The 24,419-nt window shown below is 35.7% G+C and overlaps 2 protein-coding genes across 5 annotated transcripts in view; both read right to left on the bottom strand.

Moving 5' to 3' along the window:
- herc3 (HECT and RLD domain containing E3 ubiquitin protein ligase 3) overlaps positions 1–2,466 on the bottom strand; it is a 51,123-nt gene extending 48,657 nt beyond the window's left edge. For 2 of the 4 annotated variants that reach the window (XM_046872336.1, XM_046872328.1), the window contains exon 1: positions 2,365–2,466. The gene's annotated coding sequence lies outside the window, so the exon portion shown is untranslated. The remainder of the gene's footprint in view (positions 1–2,364) is intronic. The other 2 variants (XM_046872320.1, XM_046872344.1) reach the window with 2 other exon arrangements.
- A 1,398-nt stretch (positions 2,467–3,864) lies between these two features.
- LOC124400492 (probable E3 ubiquitin-protein ligase HERC4) lies at positions 3,865–24,084 on the bottom strand. The gene is made up of 25 exons (XM_046872378.1): positions 23,833–24,084; positions 19,579–19,705; positions 19,420–19,496; positions 19,020–19,241; positions 18,850–18,941; positions 18,082–18,212; positions 17,305–17,432; positions 15,901–15,974; positions 15,695–15,807; positions 15,394–15,453; positions 15,202–15,307; positions 14,918–15,110; positions 12,595–12,752; positions 11,568–11,642; positions 9,599–9,652; positions 8,593–8,643; positions 8,429–8,497; positions 8,189–8,326; positions 7,944–8,081; positions 7,683–7,867; positions 7,527–7,590; positions 7,391–7,449; positions 5,354–5,537; positions 5,089–5,188; positions 3,865–4,382 (listed from the first exon to the last, which is right to left on the bottom strand). The coding sequence occupies exons 1-25, from the start codon at positions 24,035–24,037 to the stop codon at positions 4,168–4,170; spliced, it is 3,018 nt and encodes a 1,005-aa protein (XP_046728334.1). The 5' UTR covers positions 24,038–24,084; the 3' UTR covers positions 3,865–4,167.
- Positions 24,085–24,419: the final 335 nt, after the last annotated feature.

Raw genomic sequence — 24,419 nt, forward strand, 5'->3', positions numbered from 1 at the left:
TAATAAATAAAATGTCTTCTAAAAAATAAAATCCAATAACTCAAATGCGTACAATACACTTTTCTATTAAATCGATTCGACTGAGTACTCGACTGAGTCGGCACAAACAAAATTAATTAAATAAATAGAAAAAAAATCTGTTAGACCCCATTCGGGTAATACAGACGTTTATATTCCGTTCTACTTATTTTCAACATACTTTAACAAATGTCTTCATTCCTTTCATCCTTCATTCATTGTCAGGATTTTCTCCTTTGAAGCTGGACATAAAACGCTGAAGATTCGAAAGCGCTAGACTCGTAAATCGTATTTCCGGTATAGAGTGAGTAGATACAGTGACACTGCGCTAACTATAGTCTCTTTCACATACCCCTGGTACTGTTGTGTAGAACATTTATAATAATAACAAAAACAAACAAGCAAAACAGCTCGAAGTGCGATGCGGAGACTAAACAATCTTGCAGTCCTCCACTTAAGTTTGTGAGGAAAAATTTTCTTCCCAAGTAGGAATGGTAATATGTTCCATCATAGGTACTCGATATTTTTAGAAAAACACAAGACATTACAGTAGAACGATAAAGAAGGCAGGGTCGCTGGTTCAATCCTGAGCTCGACTTGCATTCTGGATATCCATATGGGTCTCCTTTGGTTCCTCTGGCTTCCTATCGCCTCGTAAAAACGTTCCAGTCACTGATTTACCGCTAGCAAATTGCCCTTGTGTGAAGGATTGCTGAATGTGTGTGTGTGTGTGTGTGTGTGTGTGTGCAGTGTTCTGTAAGACACTGGGAATGCGTTCCTGCCTCACACCCTAATCTTCCTGGGACGGGCTCCGGAATTCAAAGTGGACTCCGGACCCGGATAAAGCAGTTCATGAAGATGTTGATAAACTCGTTATTGTAAATATTAATATTCTGCTCTGGGATGCATCCAATCAAGAGTGGATTCCAACCTCACAGCTTCATATCTTACGGGTTATGATGTTGGGCTTCTGATCAAAAAAGGTGACTGGTTCAAATCCCAGCATCGCCAAGCTGCCAGTGCTGGGCCCTTGAGCAAGGCCCTCAACCTTTAAGTGCTCAGAGTGATAAATGAGATCACTGTAAGTCACTCTGGATGAGGGGAGGTCCACCAAATCCTGATGCACATAAAGTAATTACTCAGTGATGATGATGATGATGATGATGATGGTCAGTCGTTTTCAATGATGAGCCATTGTGTTGATCCTGAGAAATTGCAGCAGACTGTTAATGTTATTTACAGTCCAAATCCATCCTCATACTTCTTGAGTTGCTCAGTTAATTTCATGGATCTCCTGGATCTAATAGATTTCTTCATTCTTCCTCCCTGATGGAGTTTCTTCTTTCTTAATCACTGATGATGATGATGATGATGATTGAGTTTCTTCATTATTCCTCACTGATGATGATGATTGAGTTTCTTATTTCTTACTCTCTGATGGAGTGTCTTCTTTCTTCCTCACTGATGATGATGATGATGATGATGATGATGGAGTTTCTTCATTATTCCTTCCTGATGCTGATGGAGATTCTTCATTCTTCCTCACTGATGGAGTTTCTTCATTCTTCCACACTGATGATGATGGTGTTTCATATTCTTTCCCATTGATGATGATAGTGGTCATTTCCCATTCATCCTCATTGATAATGATGATGATGATTTTTCATTCTTCCTCACTTTATGATAGTTGTGTTTCTTCTTTCTTCCTCACTGATAATGATGGTGGAATTTCTCTAATCTTTTACACTGATGAAGATGATTATTACTACTATTTAGATCCGGAAATAAAATGTACCATTTAAAAATCCATTCTTTGTTCAGACAGAGATAAAACACTGACAAATGTGAAATCTACTGTTCCTATGGAAATTTAAGTTAATCTCATAATCATGGAGAAACAGAAGTCAGTTGTGACTCACCACATTAACAGATACACACACACATATATATATATATATATATATATATATATATATATATATATATATATATATATCACACATACACACACAGTTTATGAGCTGAAATGCTCAGATGATGAAACAAGCCAATCCTTATTTCTCCTTAATTCTGGATCAAGATTAGTAGCTAGATCGATAATAGGATAATTAAAAATTATTAAATACAACGTGCCCAAAAACCCTTTTACATCTGATCTAATCCTCGACATCACTAATAACTAAACTCTATATATTTATAAAACATTTCAAACAGGTAGGCTAAGCACCTAGCATAACTAGCAAACACTGTCAACTGTCCAAATAGCAGGCTAGCAGGCTAACTAACCGAACGAGCAAAAACAAAATAAACGAAATAATATAATCCGAATTACGTGTTCAAACCTACCTTGAAAGGTACATACCCGTTTCCCAAATGACACCTTATTTTCTGCTTCTCCGTATGTTATGGTAATAACAAGGAAGTTAGGGTTAGGCGCTCATCTCAAATACAGCTCTGTGCACTACATTGAGTCACTACATTGTGCATACAGCACGATTAAATCTAGTGCTCCCTATGTAGTGTGAGTAGATACAGAAACGACGCTGTTTGAACTTCAGCCTGAGATTAAATCTGGGCGTCACCGATCACGTGACTGTGTCTGGTGTCAGGAGAGCCAAAGGAGGCCAAAGACATACATGATTTATTTATAATCATTATTATTCAATGAATAAAATATGTTAAAAAGCCACTAGGGAGTAGTTTAAGTAATTAAAGTTGCATTAGACTTGTTTTTTTTTTCTTCAAATAAATTTCTATTTAAAATAATAAAACGAATCTGATATCAGACTCATGATTTCTATTTAAAATAAAAACCTATTTATTATTATTATTATTATTATTATTATTATTATTATACAAGTGTTGTTTCATATGAAGTAGGGTAAATTGTTTATGTCCATGAATATGTATAAAATTATTCCCAATAGTCTTTTTTCCTCATTTCGTATCTTTTCTCTCGATTGTGCTGCGTAAAGGAGTGTCTGTTTCCATTAGAGTTTCTATCCAATCATATTTCCCATCACGTCTTGCCAACGTGAACAAAAGATTCAGCAGTGGGGAAACCTGAGGCATAAAGTACATATCAATAAAGCGTTAGCCAATCAGATTGTGAGTTGTTTACTCCAGGGTCATCTACCAGGCGTACAGTAACTTCAGCATTTTCACAATCCTTTGAATAAATGGTCAGACAGTGCGTTAGTCAGAGCTTATTTTTTATTTGTTTTTATTTTTTTATTTTACAGTGACTGATAGAAAAAATAAATAGTTTTGGTTGCAGATACACACATCAAGGACATTACATACAGTAAAACCCTGTTATATGAGCAACTAATAGTATGAGCAAACGAAGATACGAACGACCTTGCTCGCAAAATGAACCTATTTTGCGAGCAAATTTCGAAGGCACGAGCAAACCCACGCTGCCGGTTCCCCGCTTTCGGGCGAGGGTAGCATCAGCCGCTTAGTTGATCTCGTGTCGCTCGGTCGCTCTCGTTGTTCAGTGCAGCAAAACCTTTTTTTAGTGTTATATTTTTATTTCACTAGAAATCTATAGAAATGTCTCCCAAGAAAAGCAGTGATGTTGTTGGGAAGAAAGTAAATAGAATTACCATTGAACGCAAGAAGGAAATAGTCGAAAAGTACAAGCATGGTGTAGCCCTGTGCCTCTCACACTCGCAATCAACCACTACCACATGGGTGGTACAAGTGTTAAATTATGTTTACATTACTGTAATTTGCGGTGTATTTGGTAAAATAGGCTACAAATACTTTTTAAGTGCAGAAATAAGCGATCGAATGAGGTCTCAGAACGGGTTAAATCGCTTTTACATTCATTCCTATGGGGAAAATTAGTTTGAACATCTGAGCAAATGGACCTACGAGCAATTTTCACGAATGAATTATGCTCGTCCAACGGGGTTTTGCTGTATAAAAAAAAAATGTCTAACATAAAGAACAAAGTACAATACAAACTAATTCAAGAGCTTCTGTGTATCTTAATCAGCTCTTTAGTTCAGTAGTCGGGGTGCTAATCAGAGTCAGCCAATATATTTACTATTGCAATATCCTTCCATCAAAATATGGAATGTTTGCTCCAAAAAAAAAGAGAAAAAATGTACAACACATTAATTGCTGCATGCACCCAATCTTTTACATTTGTCCAAAAACTTCACAATATGTGATGGCATGAATGAGTTTGTCTCGAAGTACGTCGATGTTGCTGTAGTTTGGAAGGTGTAAAATGTTGAAACATGTCTGGGCCGAGGGGAAACGGTCGTCTGCATCATCATTGTTACTTTTCACAATTATCAGCTTCCTATTAGACAGTCCTCCTATTGGCATGCGATCTGTCCCATACACGAAAGCTGTGAAAAATGTTTATGTGGCATTTAATTATAGTATTATATCTCTTTTGCCAAGACATTGTACAATTGTCCATCGAACCATCCATTCATTAGAAATCTATATACTGTAAATTGTAAAATAAATACATTCGGGTGATGAACAATCTAATGGAAGAAACTTTTAATATGTTTAAACTAGGGCTTTTAAGCTATTAAAATATTCAATTGCGATTAATCACAATATTGTCATGAGTCAATTTAATCACACATTTTTATCAGCTATAAATGTACTTTAAATACTTTAGAGTATTAAAATAAGTTTTTAATACTCTAATCAACATGGGCACAGTCAAATGCTATTGATATTATTAGTGAAACTAAGTGCATCATAGGGGATTTTGGTGCTTGATTTGAGACTTGGTTAAGAAAGGATGTTCTCAATAAATGTGTGTTGCATTGGAGGTTTTAATTATTTAACAAACAGAAATGTCCGCTGCATTAATCACGTCAACAAAATTTGTGCCGTTAAAATTAATTTGGGTTAAAGTTTTATTAACGTGTTGATATTGACAGCCCTAGTTTAAACATAATGTTTTCTCGCAGTGGCAGAGGCCAAGGTTTCCTGGCTGTTTATGTGTGTGATTATTGCTAATGGGAAGCATTGGAGATGGTTATGGACTTATTATCACACTGGAGATATATATATTATTTTAAGTGTTAAACTTACTCAGAAACTTCTTCTGGTTTTCTTCACTCAACTCAAAGAAAACAGACCAGAAGTTCTGAATGAGCTCTTCTGAGGGTCTACAGTTTTCATATGTAGCACCCTGGTAAAAATAAATAAATAAATAAATAAATATATATATATATATATATATATATATATATATATATATATATATATATATATATATATATATATATAAATTCTGTTGTAGTATGCAAAATAATATTGAACAAATGTAATTAAAAACAATCTAAATTCTTTGTACCTTTTGGAGCTCCTCCCACTCGTATTTAGACACACCATAGAGTAAGTCTCTGAGCTCTTCAGACTTGAATATATTCCAAAAATATAAGGGGTTTCCATGAGAAAAACCTTTCCTAAAATTCCCAAATTGACTTTCCACTGACTTGTTGAAAACAAAGTCGATATACAAGTCCACGTATTTCTGCCTGTAAAAGAATGGAATACGTTATGCTGTGTTTAATAGTTGCATTTAAATGTGCTTCATTTTGATAGAAATATATCTACATGAGATCACAAAGCACACAAACATGTCTACCTGTAATGTTAGTGATAACTATAGAATATCGGTTTAGTTATTTGAAAAGTAAAAGTGTCCAGCTAAAAATATGCTCAAATGATTAAAGCCTAGGTATAACCCAAATTCCAAAAAAGTTGTTACTGTGCAAAATGTGAAAACAGAATGCAATGATTTGCAAATCGCATAAATCCATATTTTATTCACAATAAAGCAAAACACATTAAATATTTAAAATGAGAATATATTCTCATTTTTAGGAACAAAAAAAGGTCATTTTGAATTTGATGGTTGGTCTCGAAAAAAGTTGGGTCAGGGGAATGTTAACCACTGTGTAGTATCACATCTTCTGTCCGTATACATCTGGGAACTGAGGTGTCTAATACAGGATTTTGCTACTCAACAGTTCTGCGTGTCCTTTGTTGTATTTTTCATTTTATGATGCACCAAATGTTTTTAGATAGTGAAAGGTCTAGACTGCAGACAGGCCAGTTCAGCACCCAGACTCTGCTACTACAAAGTCATGCTATTGTAATAGATGCAGTATATACAGTTAACATTGTCTTGATCAAATATTACCTGAAAAATACGTTTTCTGCATGGAAGCGATTGTTGCTCTAAAACCTGTATATACCATTCAGCATTGATAAATCTTTTCAAATGTGCAAGCTGGCTGTAGCTAACCCCCAGCCAGACAATGGTGAAGCGTACTGATTTTTCAAAAAGCCTTTATTTTGTGTTCAGCCATCAGCCTTTCCTTGTGAAACACAAAATCTACCTTTCCTTGATGAAAAACCTTTTCTTAGTGAAACACCGTAAGAGCTTGTTCCCGTTCCAGCTAGGTGCTTAATTATCCCTTACTTTCCTTAAGAACCTTGTACGATTTCAGAGCATTTAAGCGACATGACTTTCCTTTACCATGGTGTGCATCACACTAACTAGTGGGGGCAGAGTCAAAGGATTATACCGTATGGGGGCGGGGTTAAAAGACTATACCGTATGGGGGCGGGGTAAAAGACTATACCGTATGGGGCGGAAGAGACCAAACAAAATGGAGCTCAAAAGGATTACCTTACTAACTCTTTTCTAAGAGTTAGTTACACTGGCCATTCTACAAGCACTAATGCACTCCCATACCATCACAACTTTTTGAACTGAGCACTGATAACAAGCCCCAATGGTCCCTGTCCTCTTTAGTCCGGAGGACATAAAGTTAATGGTTTTCCAAAAAGAAAAGAAAATTTCAATTTGTCTGACCACAGAAGAATTTTCTATTTTTGCATTTTTGGATCATGTTCAAGCATGCCTTCTTTGCATGATAGAGATTTAACCTGCACAGTACCAAAAAAGTAGATGGTAGCATTTTTTATCATTATAGGACCCATGATTTAGACTTAAAATGCACAAAAGAGAATGATATAGGACTGTTCAGTAGCTATTTGTTTTTCTTTTGCATTTTTTTTGGAGTATTTTCTAGAGCACATGTATTTACTTAAAATTGCTAATGTCATGAATATCGAAATTATAATAATTTGGTATTGTACTGAAGTACAGTAAGTCAAGCACCTCGGATCATTACCAAAGTAGCTTGGGCTACAATAATAATAATAATTCAACATTTATAAATGTTGAATTAATTCTCAAATCAGAATAAGTTTGTAATTACATTATAAAGATTGCATCCAGGTTTAGATTTTGGTCACATAGACTACAAGATTTAAAAAGTATAAATGCATGAAAATAGTGTTAAAAAACACTCTATACCTGTTAGCTTTTGTGACTGGAATTTCTGCTCCATTTGGAATGAGTTCTATTCCTTTTACCTGAGAGGAAACAAAACTTATACAAGGCACAATTTACCTTTTAAGTATCTAGTAAAAATTCTAAAAACTAATCTTACTGTAAAATCCAAATAGAGATCCTCCACGACATCCTCTTCTTCTGTGAGTAAATCTTTTAGACTTCTATGTTGGGAGGACACAAGAACCTTGGTATTGCAAGTCTATTTTTAATTTTACAGAGAGTATGTTATTTGTTAGAAGAAATGAAGCTCAACCTGGCCTCCACTGGTGAAAGCTCCTCCAGGTCACTGAGAGTTGGACTGAGCTTCAGCAGCTTCTTGAACAGTGCCACAGGGAAGCTGATGTTCATAAAGGTGTGATTATAAAAAGCCAATCCACAGATGACACCAAAGTAGTACTGAATTGAAGATTCAGGGTCCTCCTGGCTGGATCCAGAATCCTACAGTGAATTGAAAATCAGATATAGTGGCTTGTACTAATCTTCAGTTCAAACATCATTAAAAAATCAGACCTACAGTAGAGAACCAGAAGAGTCCAGAGTCTTCGAATAGTTGGGTTATGCTGGAGTCTTTTGTTATTTCCAGTGTGATCAAAGTGAAGAATTCACTCAGCAGACCTCCAGCATCGATCCCATCTTCTAGAGCAAATTTCACCTGTCAGCAACATAAAAAAAATGGTATTTAATGGTATTGTATATATGTAATGGTAAGTCAATTTTTTTTTTATTTCATAGTGTTAAAATAACTATGTAATTTTATACCTTTAAAAACTGATAAAAATCATAGGAGCCTGTTTTCAGGAACACAAGTGTGTCAGCCAGCACAGTTTCTCGCTTCACACACAGTTGGTTCATATAGTCAAATAAAAAGCAGGGTGTTTCATACTCTAGCTGTGAAAACTTCATACATGAAAGCACACAATTTAGTTACACCAAGGACAGGCAGAGTGGATATTTAGTATAATATATTTAATATAACTTTCATGCCAAGTATGTATTTACCATGAACAGTATGCATTTACTCTTCATGTCAAGGGTAAAGGGATACAAGGTTAGGAGATCAGAACTTTCCTTTAAAAAAAATAAAATAAATTTTAATCATTAAAAAATTCTAACCATTTCATTTTATGCTTATTTCAAATGCCATACAAGTGATTACTACATACCAAAAAGGTCAAAGTAGCTAGGTGCTTTGGGTCACTGAAAAGCAAAGGCATCTGTAACAGTGTAGAGAATATCAAGACATTAGGCAGTTGCCAGTTGAAGTGGTATTTGATTACGATTATAATCAGATCAGTTACCCAGAGATGTCTGATGCATTTTTTTTTAGATCCTGGTCATGTTTTGACATGCCTGATGATTGTGCTTATTTTATTTACATATAACATTATAATGGCAAGACTCAGAGGTCCCTAGTCACCTGATCACGACCCAGTACCGGGCCTGGGAAGATTAGTTACCAGTTTGCAAGAATGTTCTGGGGAAAATCTCAAAAGATATGACACTTTATTATTTATTGGGTGTTTTACCCTTTTAATAGCCACTATCCATATTTATATGACACCATTTTATAAAACATTATTTCCACACTTTAAACAGGTACGGCTCATTCGAAGGAAGTGTGCAACAAACAAACAAGTGTGCAACAAACATCCTTCGAAAGTTTCTTACATGGAGGAGGGAAGAATAGACAATGCAATTGTGATAATGAAAAGAAAGGCAGCTACTGAAGAGAAAAATTAAAAAAGCAGCTTTTAACTGAAAATATGACTTGTATCTAAACTATGTGTGCGTGCGTGTGTGTGTGTGTGTGTGTGTGTGTGTGTGTGTGTGTGTGTGTGTGTGTGTGTGTGTGTGTGCTCGTGCATGCGTGTAAAATAAATGTCAAAAATACACGAATGATTTTCTTTTTCAGTTGTATGCAGTTGTTATGGAGATGCAATTTCAGGTTGTATGTCCATAATTTAGGTCCATAAAATACATATGTTAATATATTTTCCTATACTCTACTTCTGAGTACAGGAATATGTGGCTTTAATTTTGTTTCTAATTTGAATGCTTTTGGTTTTATATTTTTATAGTTCCACATTTCCTGACATTGCAGTCAGAGTAATAGAATAATTGGTTAAAATTCAAAACAAAAGAAAATAAGATTTCTCTTGATTATCTTACCTCTTCAAACAGTTTTCTTTGTAAGTTCAGTGATTCCAAACCATGTTGGTTCACCTAAAAGGTAAACAAAAATAATACTTTTAAAGCAAAGAATAACAATGAATTCTTATTGATAGATTTTATTCTACCTACACTTCATGTATAAATGTATTGAGGTGCCTGACTTTACCATCCATATTTGTTTCTTCAGCATACTGCGCCACAAAGTTACAAACTAGGAGACCCAAACCTGTTCCAGCATGACATAAAGCCAGCTCAATAAAGATATGACCTGCTATAAAGCTCTGACTTCAACTCTAGTGAACACCTTTGGGATGAATTGTAATGCTGTCTGCATTTAGACCTCTTCACCCAACATCAGTATCTGACTTTACTAACACCCTTGTAGCTGAATAAGCACAAATCTCCACAAGCTCACTTCTAAATCTAGTGGAACATCTTCTCAGAGTGGAGGTTATTACAATGGAAAGAGAACTGGATGTGGAATGGGATGTTCAAAAAGTATGGTCTTTGTATAGGTCATTGAATGCAAAATGGTTAAACCAGTTATCATCATGTAATTAAAAATTTGGATTAAACTTTTTTTTTCGTAAATGTGACTTGAATTGATGAATTGTGCAGATGAATCTAAAATGTCACTAATGAAGGCGAGCAAACGGCTTTAGATCAACCAATAATAAACTAGTTCTCAAACAGGTCAAAGGTGAATCTTGTGAAACTTCAATTGGAGAGTGAATACAGACAGAGCAAAACAAAGAATTATAAATTCTAAAAATGAATTAGACTAAGAAATTATCAAACACTTGTAAAGTGCAGTACAGTTTTCTCAGCTGCTTTGGAGGGTTTCTCAGATCAGAAATGAAATTCTCAAAACTACTTGTTCAACCTCAGACATTTAGTCACCTGTGCACTTCATAAAAAAAAAAATTCTCTTTGCTTTAATCAAATTGCGACTGCTTTGGTACATCATTTAATCGATTGTGTACAAGTGTCTGCTGTTTCCTACATTATCAGTTGTTTATGTTCATGTTGATCAAAATACATTCTACTGGTTTCACCTGAATAGTTTTAACAACTAAAACATCTCCGCTTCAGTTCATTGTATAAGTCATTAAATGCAAAATAATTAAAACAGTCGTCAGAATCTTACATCTAAAATTTCTATTCAACTTTTTTATTGGTAAATGTGACTTGAATTGATGAATTGTGCAGATGAATCTTGAATGTCACTAACGAAGGTGAGTGAACAGCATCAGATCAACCAATAATCAACCAGTTCTCTAAAACAGGTCAAAGGTGAATTTGTGAACCTTCAATTGGCAACAGAGAAAAACAGAATTACAATTTCTAAAAATGGATGAAAACCCAGGAGATGAACAAACACTAGTGCAGTACATTCAAAGTGTGAATCCTGTCTGGTCTCTTGCAATCAATAATCTATATACAGTATTGTGTAAATTTGTGCTGTTATAATGTATATACATACAGAAGAAGTTCAGCCTCATGCTTTTTCAATCATTGTAATCCAAATCTTGGTTAACATTAGAAAACACTGAAACCATACGCTGTCATACTGACAACATGACTAAACATTTTGACGAATGTGTGTGTAAACAATGGCAAAGGGACTTTTCATTCTGATAGGAATTTTGCGAGATGAACTAAGGATTTGCAAAAAATTACAGGCTTTTGCAAAAAATCTAATGTATTGTGCTGTTCATACTAATTGTTTCAATGAAATGCTCCAAAACAACTGAGAAAAACTGTGAGATCAGTTATAACCAGATTAGCTTGTCAACTTTGTGCTAAAACCCAAATATGATATACAGATATTTAACCCACTAGACAGTGGCTGATTTTAGGCATGGCATTAAATCTCAAACAAACTATAAATATTTATGTTTACAGTCCATAAGCTGAAAGACATAATACTAATATGAGGTTTTTTTGGAATAACTTACACACTTACCATTTCGAAAAAGTCAATGAGCTCCTTGATAAGGAAGTAGTTTTCAGGCAACATTGTAAATCTCTGATTGTTGATCTGCAAGTAAAGAAAAAAAAAAATAAAAATTATATATATATATATATATATATATATATATATATATATATATATATATATATATATATATATGAGATGTTATATTAAATGTTAATCATTATTAGTATACTACTATACTATATTACTGCTATACTTAATAAGTTAAGATATTTCATTGTCTTTTTTAAAATGTACAATGCAGTACACACTGGAACAAATCTATGTTTCTGCAGGACCAAGGTGCTACATAAAACAACATAAATGAACACAAGATAAACCTAAGCTGATTAGAACATACAAACCTATACAGAGGATACATAATACAGAAAGTTTTCATAGTGCAAACAACACACATTACTTGTTACATGTTACTTGTCTAAAAAATTCCAATAGGGTTTGTATGTTTGTGTGTATCAGTCAAGTCTCTTACTGAGGAGTCTGATGGCTTATGGGAAGAAACTGTTAGACAGTCTGGCTATGAGAGCATGAATACTTCGATACCTTATTCCAGATGGCAGGGTTATAAAGAGTGTGTATGATGGGTGTGTGTTTTTGCACCATTATTATGCTATTACATTAAACTATTAGATTATTACACATCTGTAAAAAAGTCTAAAAACTATATATCTATCCAGCGAGAGAGAGAGAGAGAGAGAGAGAGAGAGAGAGAGTATATTAATAAGAGATGATGTATTTTATGCTCATTGCTAGACTATGATCATACTATACTACTACTATGCCAAATAAAATTAGTTTATATATGATTTAGACAGAGTGAAAGAATCCATTTAACTATTAATCTACATGATTTCAAATTGTATTGATAATACAATGGAACTAGTTATATTAGCTGCTTTCACTTATTAATATTATGCAAAATGAAATCATTAAAAACGTCTAAAATTAATTCATATATAAAAAACAATAAAAAAGAAGAAACTCCATTTCTTACACTGTAAAGCTTTTTCAGAACATTTAGCAGAGGTAATGTTTCAGTCCAGTGGTCACATAATGTATTGGTCATCAGTGACATGAAGTGAGCAGACACCGAGTGAAACACCTTCACCAGAGTCCTGTAGTAGTAGTAGGGGAGTTTGATCCACAGGCTGGCTGAAAAAAGTTCCACACATAATTAGCACCAATTGTACAATATACACTGTGTATTTTATGCGTTTACAGTGTCTGTCGAAAGTTTGGAAAGACTTTTGAGAGATTCATGCATGTTCCTTTTGTTCATATGCAGCAAACTTAGTAATTTATCAGCATAATGATTTAATTAACAAATTTAGAAATGTACAAAACTTTATTTTTATTGAAAAATCCACTCTTATCCTTCTGAAGGGAATTTTTCTGTTCTCATGACCTCTTAAAAGGTAAGCAAATGCCAACTTATTTAATTTAATAGAAATCTTATTAAATAGAAGCTTATATTTTGCCTATTTTTTAATGCTTTTTAAAGGATGATGTTCAAGCAGGTTTACATCTAAGTTTATTAATGGGACCCAAAAGTCTCTATACATAATACGTTCTTAGCATAGCGCCTTCCATGCTTTCTAATTCATAGCTTATATCACTCTAATGGCTACTCACAAGATTGAGATGAACTGAAAAATAGGCTTCTTCTTCTCTCCGCTGCTCCCATTAGAGGGCGCCACAGCAGATTATCTGTCTCCATACTACTCTGTCCTCTACATCTGCCTCTTTCAAATTAGCTGCCTGCATGTCTTCCCTCACCACATGCAAAAACCTCCTTCTTGGTCTTCCTCTTTTACTTCTTCCTGGAGGTTCCATCCTCAGCATTCTTCTACTGATATCCCCCATGTCCCTCCTCTGCATATGTCCAAACCATCGCAATCACACCTCCCTCTCCAAATGTCCTACATCCCTCACATACTTCTCTGACACACCTGACTTCCCTATATAATACCACAACTCCACTCTCCACCCTATCGTACACGTTCTCTAAATCCAATAACACGCAATGCAAACTCCTTCTGACCTTCTCTAAACTTCTCCATCAACATTCTCAAAGCAAATAATGCATCTGTGGTGCTCTTCCTCGGCATGAAACTATACTGTTGTGCACAGATGGTCACCTCTTCTTTCAGCCTGCCTTCCACTACCCTTTCCCATAACTTCATGGTGTGACTGATCAACTTAATTCCCCTGTAGTTACTGCAGGTCTGCACATCTCCCTTATTCTTAAAGATCGGTATCAGCACACTCCTTCTCAATTTCTCAGGCATCCTCTCACCTTCCAGAATCTTGTTGAACAATCTGGTTAAAAACTCCACTGCATCTCTCCTAAACATCTGCACGCTTCTACTGGTATGTCATCTGGTCCAACCGACTTTCCCCTCTTCATCCTTTTAACCTCTGCTCTCAATTCCTCCACTTCCTGCTTCACCATCTCCACACCATCCAACCTTCTCTCTCTCTCATTTTCCCAGTTCATCAGCTTTTTTAAATATTCCCTCCATCTTCTCAACTCTCCTCACTAGTCAACACATTTCCCTCTCCATCCTTTACTGCTCTAACTTGCAGCACATCCTTCCCAGCTCGGTCCCTCTGCCTGGCCAATCGGTATAAATCCTTTTCTCCTTACTTAGCGTCCAACTTCACATACAGCTCCTCATATGCCTTTTCATTGACTTTTGCCACATCCCTCTTTACCTGCTGCTGCATCTCCTTGTACTCCTGCCTACTTTTCTCATCACTCTGTCGATCCCAATTCTGTTTCTCCTACCTCTTTCTCCATATGCTCTCCTGCACTTCCTCATTCCACCACCACATCTCTTTGTCTTCCTTTCTATTTCCAGAAGTCACACGAAGTACCTTTCTTGCTGTATCCCTCATCACTTCTGCAGTAGTTGCCCAATCATCCCGCCTTAGTTTTCTTAGTTTTCACATTTTTTTTTATCTTTCACGAAATCTAAAAATGATCAGTTAAGAAAATGAGTCCTAAAGAGCAACTGTTGTTAATCTTATTTTATTTGATAGAAATCATTAAATGGAAGCTTATATTTTGTAATACTTTTTAAAGGATAATATTCAAGCAAGTCTACATCCCAAAAGTCCCCATACACAACATCTTTTTTTCAGCAAAACATCTTCCATGTTTTCTTATTTATAGCTATATGTACATATTGATCTTTCTGATAGCTGATCAGGAAGCTTTTTTCAGATAAACTGAAAAAATAAACGGCAAGCCTATTAAACACTGTTGCCAAACTGGGAGCTATTTAGTAAACTGCTAAAAGCTTTATTGTACATACTCAAGACATCCATTGATTCGGGCTTCAGGTGTTCGATAGCAGAGGCCAGAGCAACAGTGAGCTGTGTACCATGTCCTTGTTTGTGCAGCACTCGGAGGAGTTCAGGCAGGATAAGGTAAACCCTCAGAGCCTCCACATCAGCAGAAGTCGAACTCAGAGAAGGGAGAAGATAGTTCTTTACCACTCTTTCAACCTGGAAAGAAATCATATATCTGTAATGCAAGTAAAGTTGGACATCAACATAAAGGACATTCCTAATCTCTGTTCTATTGACAGATCCATACCTCTAATAGAACTTTGTCCTTTTTGGCCATCTTCTCAAAAGCAAGACGAGCCAGAGATAAATCAAGGCCAGAATCCTCAATCGATGTTTTGTAATGTTTGTCCCTGCTAATATTACAAAGAGCAACATTTTTGTTGATTAATAAACTGATGAATATTCCAATTTTAAATGTTTTAGTGACACACTTTTATACCTTTTCTCACAGAAGCTCCAATTGATGCATGCTGCTGACGAGAACATTTTCTTGATTTCCCTACAATGTAAATGGCACAATAATTTCCCAAAGTGTTTCATGTATATTACAGTTGTATTAGTTTAGATTGGGATTAAAATTAGTGGAGCAATTTGTAATATAAGAATATTTAAAAATCGTACATTAGTGAGTCTATAACATCTCATCAACAAAACATCTCTGAAAAATGTAGGCACATCTAAGATAGAAATGATCTTTAATTTGGAAAATTTCTCCTCAAGTGCAGTGATTTCCTTCATACCTTAGATTTTTTTTCCATCCTTTTGAGTTACAATGTGAAATCCAGTTCTCAATTATTTTATCATCCAACAATGTAGTGCCAATGCATGGACTTAAAGTTGCTTGAACTTGATCCTTTCACAATCACAAAGTAGACAAAAATGGAAAGGTTTCATTCAATCATTTCAATCAAAATACAATAAGATTAAAACGATGTCCTTTGCTTACCTTTTTAGAGATGAAGAGAACAGAAAGATTTCCTCCAGCAGTTATTTTCCTAACTCTCTGATCAGTGTTATATTCTGTTTAAAAATACAAAAATGGGACCAGTTGTTTCTGTCTTAAGCAAATACAGTCATCTAGTGTGGTCAAAAGTATGCTAATTGTCAGGATTTGGACATGGGTTGTGTTATAGACACTAGATTTCCTCAATGTTGTCTTCTGTATGTTAACACCAATAGAACTTTTTGTTATTAGTTTCAAAAAAACACTTTTTGTAATGAGTGAGGGAAGTCAGATTGAGTTAGGATATATTAGTAGAAGAATGCTGAGGATCTATATTTACTCACCTCACATATCCATGTCTTTAGCACCAACCATATTATATCACTTTATTATTACAAACTGTTTTACATGCTGTTTACATGCTGTTGTTGTTTTGCACAAACCTATTTGTTTACATTTTGTTAATCTGAAGGTGCGCTCCTGTACTCAGTTCTCTTTACTCACTGCACTGTGTATAATATACAGTAGGTTTACTAGTGGAGCTATTTTGTGTTTTGTGTATTTGTCCTTCACTGTCTTGTGTTTTCTTTGCACTGTCTGTCTTGCACTGCTTGCACCAGGTTGCACATGATGCACTTTATGTGGCGAGGACACTTACTAGTCCTTAGCCCTGTGTTTTCTGTCTTGTAGCTTTATGTTGTTAAATGTAGCATCAGGGTTCTGGAGGATTGTTGTCTCATTTTGCTGTGTACTGCGTCAACTATGTATGGTTGAAATGACAATAAAATCTTCTTGACTTCTTTACTTGACTTGTTGCTATGACAACCTTTATTCTATGTTTGTATTTTTTTCTATGTCTCATCAGGATTTTGGGGACCTGTCAGGGTTCTGCAATGTTATTGCTTTTCTTCTCATCAGATGTGTTCCTTTGTTCCTTCTCTTAATTGCTAATTGTCTCTACCTGAGTTCAATCTCCACTATACTTTATATTCAAATTCCCCCCTAATGTCTTCTGTTTCCTTGCTTGGTTTTTAATATCGTATGAGCATCTCTTGTTTTTGTAAGCTTTTGAAATATTTTTTGCTTTGCTGTGCCTTTTCCTAGTGAAAGTCTTTGGTTTTTGTGACATTTTGCCTGTGTTTTTGTTAAAAAAATATATTTTCTTTCCTTTTTTTGTGTGGATTTTTTTTTATTATTAATTCTGGACTTTGGACTGGTTGATTTAGACTTTCTTGATTTATTTTGTTATTTTCAATAATACATCCTAAGACTTTTCACATATCAGATTCCTGTCTCTGTGCCCGGTTTAATGTCTTCCCCTGTGGCTCATTTTAAAAAGGTTCTGACTATTATGCTCAACCCTGGTTCAAGTCCTGACCATGACAAATAATGAATAATGTACCGAACCTGGTGGCAGCTGGACAGGAAATGGCACACACTGATTAGTCTGCTGGCCATTTCCCAGTTGACCTTGCTCTCCACATCCAAACGAGTACACTGTGTTTGACGATTCAACCAGTGCCAGAGTGTGATGCCTTAAATTTAAGAGAGCAGCCTTCACATTAACGACTGCTGTAACTTAAATAAATAAAATAATTAGCATTTCAAATATTAAAGAAAGGAAAGTGCTGGTATAGAAAAATTATCAACGGTGAGAATTAATGTTATCACATGTAGTTGGGTTTTTTTTTCCACTTGGTGATTTTTTCTTATTATTCATAGCAATTGGTCAATATTTGTTTTAATTATTCAGAAATGACCCATTGTGCATTTAATCTCTTTATCATCGCAAAAATAATGTTATTTTTCTGTTATTGCTTATATTAAATAGCTTATTTACGGCAAACATTTATTTTCTTACCAGTCAACCTGTTAAAGTTAAAAAGCACTTAACTACTGACTCTTACAAAGCCCTAATTCTGGAGACTCCTTCCATAAATTCAACAATGAATCCTGATTTAATTCTGTTAATATACCTGTGGAAGGCCCTACAGAAATTAATATAACACATTATTAATGTCCATACATTAATATAAACCTTGCAGCCAACACTGCTGTTGTTTTAATGATCATATTTCTAGCCAATTTTTGAATAATATAATAATAATTTTTATCATCATAATTTTAGCCAATTAGATTAATCATTTCGACTTGTGACCTCACAAACTAGAGGTAGTTACTTACCGCCCACAGGCTATATGGGACACTTTGGATCCCCAGAGTTCGGCAACTACACGAGGACGGAGTTCATCTCTGAGTGAGTTATGCCCAAGCTGCCCATAACGACCTGATCCAAATGTGAATAGTAGTCCTTCCTACACAAAAAAATCAGAAAAATGCTTTTAATTTCTATAATTATATATTAGTATCACTTATTATTACTATGTGTACGGTGTGGAAGCAGGAAACTTGATCTTTTAAAGCTGAATTTTATGCTTTTTTCTGATAGTGATTACATTTTTGCTCATGTCCTCATCATTTGTAGTACTTTGTAAAAAATTTGGATTTGGATATAAAAAAAAATCTAATATGTCAAATGAATGTATTTTGATGAAGGTGAATTCCCTAGAAATGCAGATAATTCAGTTCCTTCAGAGAAAAAGAAGAAACAGAAAAAAAATTGAATTGTTTTCTGAGGTAAAAACTTGATAATTTAGTATATACTATGAATCTAACAGTAACATAGTACTTAGGGGAGGGGTAGCTCTGTGGATGAGGTGCTGGATTACTGGTTGGGGGGTTCAAGCCCCGGGATCACCAAGCTGCCACTCTTGGGCCCTTGAGCAAGACCCTTAACCTGCTGTGCTCCAGGGGCACTGTATCATGGCTGACCCTGCATTTTGACCCCTGCTTCCGAGCAAGCTGGGATATGCTAAGAAAAGAATTTCACTGTGCTGTAATGTGAGTTTAGTGAGTCTAGTGGTGAATGCATGTGGAAGTTTCAGGTTAAACCTTTGTTAGAACAGCAGTATGGTCCTCTCCACATGAGACGAACACAGTTTTCTTCAAGTTCAGGCTCTTTACACAAACAGGGACGTGTCTGTCTGTGAAAACAAACCATTTTACAACCACAATAACTGTACAGATATTGATACAGATGACTTTTAGTACATTGTCAGTACCATCAGTGTCTCCAACGCCCAGCTGTCCGGCACTGTTCCTGCCCCAACTGAACACCGCTCCAGAGAGAGACAGGGCGAAGCTGTGGTCTCCTCCAGCACTGATCTGAGCCAGAGGGATCCCACTCAGAGACATAAGTGGCTCAGGAGACGAAAAACTTGGCTTATCTTTCCCCAAACCCAACTGACCGCTCGAGTTCTGACCCCATGTGAACAGCTGACCATCTGAGAAGACATGAGGGAAGATCTATAAGTGTCACCATAAATGTTATTAAACTGCAGCCTGAACTTTGTTATCTTATACACAGCATAATACTTCATTCCCTACTGACCATTTCAATGCACCTAAAAACATACTACATGATTCAACTGAAAAAGGTAAATAAATGGTGTAAATGCGTACCATTTGCTAGGACGACTGAATGAGAGTTTCCACACGCAACCTGTACAATGTGTATGTTACTTAAACAGCTGAATGCCCTGATAATGAAAGACACAACAACAAAAATGTTAAGCAACTTGAATAGCAAAAGAAGAGGAGTTCTACAAGATGAAGATCTACCTGGGTATGTTGGATGGAGTTGCTGAATGCTTCCATTCACACACTTTCCCTGTTTCAGACACAAGCACAACATGCTCCTGCCCAGTGCTGAAAATGGCAACTCGCTCCTTCAAGTCTAAAGTAACTCCTAAAAACAAAAACATCAGTGTCATTTGTGTCAATAGTGTATACAATTCACATACTGGGCATGTTTTTTCTCAATAAACTTGGTTTTGCATTGCATGGCATCATATCGCAATGTTTTACTAAATTCTAAACTACACCTAGGTCTTCAGTGGTGTCCTACGTTATTACCATCGTTATGATGCAATGGCTCTAGAAATCATCAATATTATAGAGAAAGGCAGCATAACAGAGCGCCGCATCACAGACAGGTATCTCATACTGTGAGAATGAATGCCACTTCTAATGCAAGAAACCAATCGAACAGAATTCAAAAATTCTCCATTCATTCACAGCTATATACAGTAGCTACAGTGAAATGAAGGCAAATTGTGTGTTTTTGTGCAGATTCCACAGGAAGGAAAACACAGAAGTATAAATATTTCATGAAAAAGCTTTAGAACTGTTTTAAACTATTTAGCCTGAGTTTTCTTCAAAACTGACAGCCAGTTTGCAATAAAAAAAAAAAAAAAACTATAAAATCTACCGGAATCTATCTATCTATCTATCTATCTATCTATCTATCTATCTATCTATCTATCTATCTATCTATCTATCTATCTATCTATCTATCTATCTATCTATCTGAGGATGTACAGTTTGCTACAGATGCGGTTTGCTAGCTCTGACTAGCACAGTCTCTGAACACACAATCAAAGGACGTGAAAATGTCAGCATTTGTCATGCAGCGAAATGAACGGAGGCGGAAGCCAGAGCACAGTTCGCGTTGGTTTTATGAGGTAAGAGAGAGATACACACACGGCAGTCCTTAGAAACCCAGAGAGATATCTGTGGTATGCCCTGGAGGGGCGAGGTCCACACAGTCCAGGAACAAACGCACGGGAGAAAAGAGGTAATCCGGGTGCACTTTGGGGAAAGCGCTGCCGTAGGAGAAATGTAGAGTCCGTATACGAACAATAACGGACGGTGAGTGAATGAAAGTGAGGGGTTTATATGGGAGCCAGGAATGAGTAGTAGATGAGTCCCAGGTGTGTGTGATTAAGATGGGAGCGTTAGAAGAAGCGGAGGCATGACAGCCGCCGAAAGGGGGCATGGCAGGTGGAGTCCTGACAGCGTTATTGTATGCCTGCTAGATGGCCCCGGAGTTGCAACTCAAAATCTCATTGGATAAAGCAACAGCTTCAAGCAACATGTACCTTTCACTACAGATGCCCTGCACTGCTAATTCTAAAGGCCTCACATCAGAATTATTTGACCCTGGCAACATGTGATGTCCAAAATCTGATTAAAACTCCAACATAAACATACACTCTAAGAGCAACACAACCATCAAATTAAATGATATAAAATTGAGGCAATAAAACTTTGGGAATAATGCAAAACATATTCATGGACCAAAAAAAAGCCCTTGCTGGCCCTGACACTCCACCACTGCTGTTTAGATCAGGTTGCACACGATGCACTTTATGTGGTGGGGACACTTACTTAGCTTAGTCCTTAGCTTACTTTAGTCCTTAGCTCTGTGTTCTGTTATGTAGCTCTATGTTGTGTGATGTAGCTTTATGTTGTTTAATGTAGCACCAGGGTTCTGGAGGAACCTCGTCTCACTTTGATGTGTACTGTGTTAGCTATATATGGTAGAAATAAGCTTCTTGACTTGACTTGGCTGTATATACCATAATCTAATCTAGATCTAATCTAATCTAATCTAATCTAATCTAATAAAGTATCAATATACTGTACATTCTAAAGCAATTTACTGTAGGTAAGAAATACACCACTTCTGTGTATGTTGTTATAGAAAATTAATCAAGGCCAAAGTGGTTTAAATGAGACTCAATAACTCTAGTGGTCTGAACACTCTAACAGAATTTACAGCATTTGGCATACAGCCTTATCCAGAGCAACTTCAGGGTAAGTGCACTGCTCAAGGACCCAGCAGTGTTAGATTGGTTATACTGGGATTTAAACATATAACCTTCTGATCATGTCCACTTGGCAGTTTGTTCACATATTTTAAATTGGCTTCTTGACCTTATTCATAGTTTCTGTTTCACAATTGAGAAGCATGTAATAGAATTTTTAGCACACATTTGCTAATAATTAATTTATAAATCATATGTTATTTTATTCAATAAATCTGATTATAAACTGTAATTGAACTGAATTTTTTAAAGAAGATTTTTAGACATAAATCCACTTCTGGGACACTTACTTGCAGTAAACAATGTAAAATTATATATATAAAAAAAACAATAAAAAGAAATAACAATGAAACATTTTTTTTTTTTACTTGGCTCACCCTTGAATTGATATGGAAATAAAATAATAACTATAATCCATACTTTTAAATACTATTACAGTAGGGGTCTCAATAAAATGAAAAGCACAGACCACCTCATTATAGATCTAATGCATATGTGTCAAACTCAAAATAGGCCAAATGTGGCCCGCCACGTTATTTTATGTGGCCCGCGAGAGCTGAAAAGGTCTGATTATCTTATAATAAATAAGTCGAAAGGGTGCATTGACCATAAACTACATTTCCCATAATGCATGCTGATCATGCTATCCGTGAAGTGACTGCATCCCACCACTAGATTGCAGTGTTTCCACATCAGTGTCATTTTCCAAATTAAGAAATACAAACAATGATCCCAAAATGTCCAGGAAGAATATTTAATGTGAAGAAAATCTAATTCAATTACTAATAATAAAACTACGAACACTAGCACTAACTAACAGCAGAGATTCACCAGTATACAATACAACACCTGTAGTATCTGTAAGGTTTGATTTTTCCGCCACTTCCGCGAGTTCTTCTGCGGCTGCACCGAGATAACCGACGTTAAATGGCAAATTTTTCCCCCCTTGTGCTCGAGATATTAGGGTTCGGCGACATAAACGATAAAAAATGCTTAGAAAAAGCGAGAATTTGGCGCTTCCACTTCAAAAAGGTCGACTTAATAGGGTTGTCGAGGTAACCGAGGGCGAGATAAGCGGGTTCCACTGTATTCTCAAATGTAGGCACAACTACATTCCAGCACGCTATAATTGAATCCAAGAAACTGTACCGCACATACATTTTTAAAAGTTATAATTTCCTTTTCAAGGATCCTTGAAATTAAACAAGACCTGGACTCCCATGCTAAAATTTACTGGCAAACTACTACTTTTACTTTTTACTACTATTCCTGTGCTGAATATTTTTTTCCTTTATTTGCTAATTTCTCAGTTTCATACTGTTTCCACAGGTCAGTTTTCCAGAGAAACAACAGGATATTGAGAAGGGTGAGAGTATTTGTGGACATGATGGGGTCACATTAGAAAATATGCTTGTGGCCACTTAAACTAGGAAACCTGTTCCAGCATGACAATGCCCCTGTGCACAAAGCAAACACAATTACGATATACTGTACTTTGCATGGATTGGAGTGGAAGATCTGCTATAGAGTTCTGACCTCAACCCTATTAAACACTTTTGGGATGATTGGAACAGTGACTCCACCCCAGGCCTCCTCACCTCACCTACATCAGTACCTGACTTTACTAACACCCTTGTGGCTGAATGAGCAAAAATCTCCATAAGCACATTCCAAAATCTCAAGGAACATCTTTCCAGAGGAGTGGAGGAAATTTTAAGAGCAAATTGGGACTAAATGTGGAGTGCATGCTCTGAATGCATACTAACGACCGGGTGTCTGCAAAACTTGTTAATATAAAAATAGATGAACATATAATGTACAATAGGCTCATGTTTCAAGAGTTTCCCCCCAAGTACTCTGGTTTCCTCCTCTTTATATAATATAATATAATATAAAATTTATATTATATTATATTATATTATATTATATTATATTATATTATATTATATTATATTATATCCTTCAATCTACAACCAAGAGGAGGAGACCAGAGTACTTGAGGGAAACCCTTGAAACATGAAGAGATTTGAACCCTGAACCAAAGAGCTGTGAACCTTAAAACTTTATGGAAAATTAGAATAATGTTTAGATCTAATACTATTCATAGAGGTATAAAATTGTAACAAAAGCATAAAAATACAAAATAACCCCCTGACTAATTTTTAAGCATAAATAAAAGTGGTTGAAAATCTGAACACAAACTTACTGTACTTTGCCTGTTTTTTCTTCAATATGTTGGATGTCACTACGATGACTTTCCGGTCCGTGTCCCTGAGAAATGTCACGAGCCCTCCTGTGATGGACAAATCCAAAAATTTTATCCTCCGGTAGATTGCAGCAAATCCCTTATTCTCATGTGAAGCATCATTTTCTGTTGAATTCAGTTTGCCCCAGGAAAGTATTTCAGCCATAAATCTGTCTTCTCTGTAACAGGGTTTGAAGTCCAGCTGATGCAGAGAGCAAATGAAAGTGAACACCATCAAACTCGTAAAAAGAAACTTAAGCTTTAAAGTGAAATGAAACTGAAACCTTTACAACGAAACTCTACTGTAAGTTTCTCAATAAATGAGGAATATATTTTGTTTACACAAAAACTATGCGCATTTGCACACTTGCTCTATAATAATAATACGATTGTATATATCCACCTGATTTCTGTTTATAGTTATAGCCATATATTATGTTCATAGTACATACACATCTGTAAATTACTCCTATAATACTATTTAATTTTATTTATGTAAATCATGTAAACACTGTATATCCTCACTTGCTGCTATTGCACTTCTGGTT

This window comes from Silurus meridionalis, chromosome 2 (genome assembly GCF_014805685.1).
Source record: "Silurus meridionalis isolate SWU-2019-XX chromosome 2, ASM1480568v1, whole genome shotgun sequence".
Lineage (NCBI taxonomy): Eukaryota > Metazoa > Chordata > Actinopteri > Siluriformes > Siluridae > Silurus > Silurus meridionalis.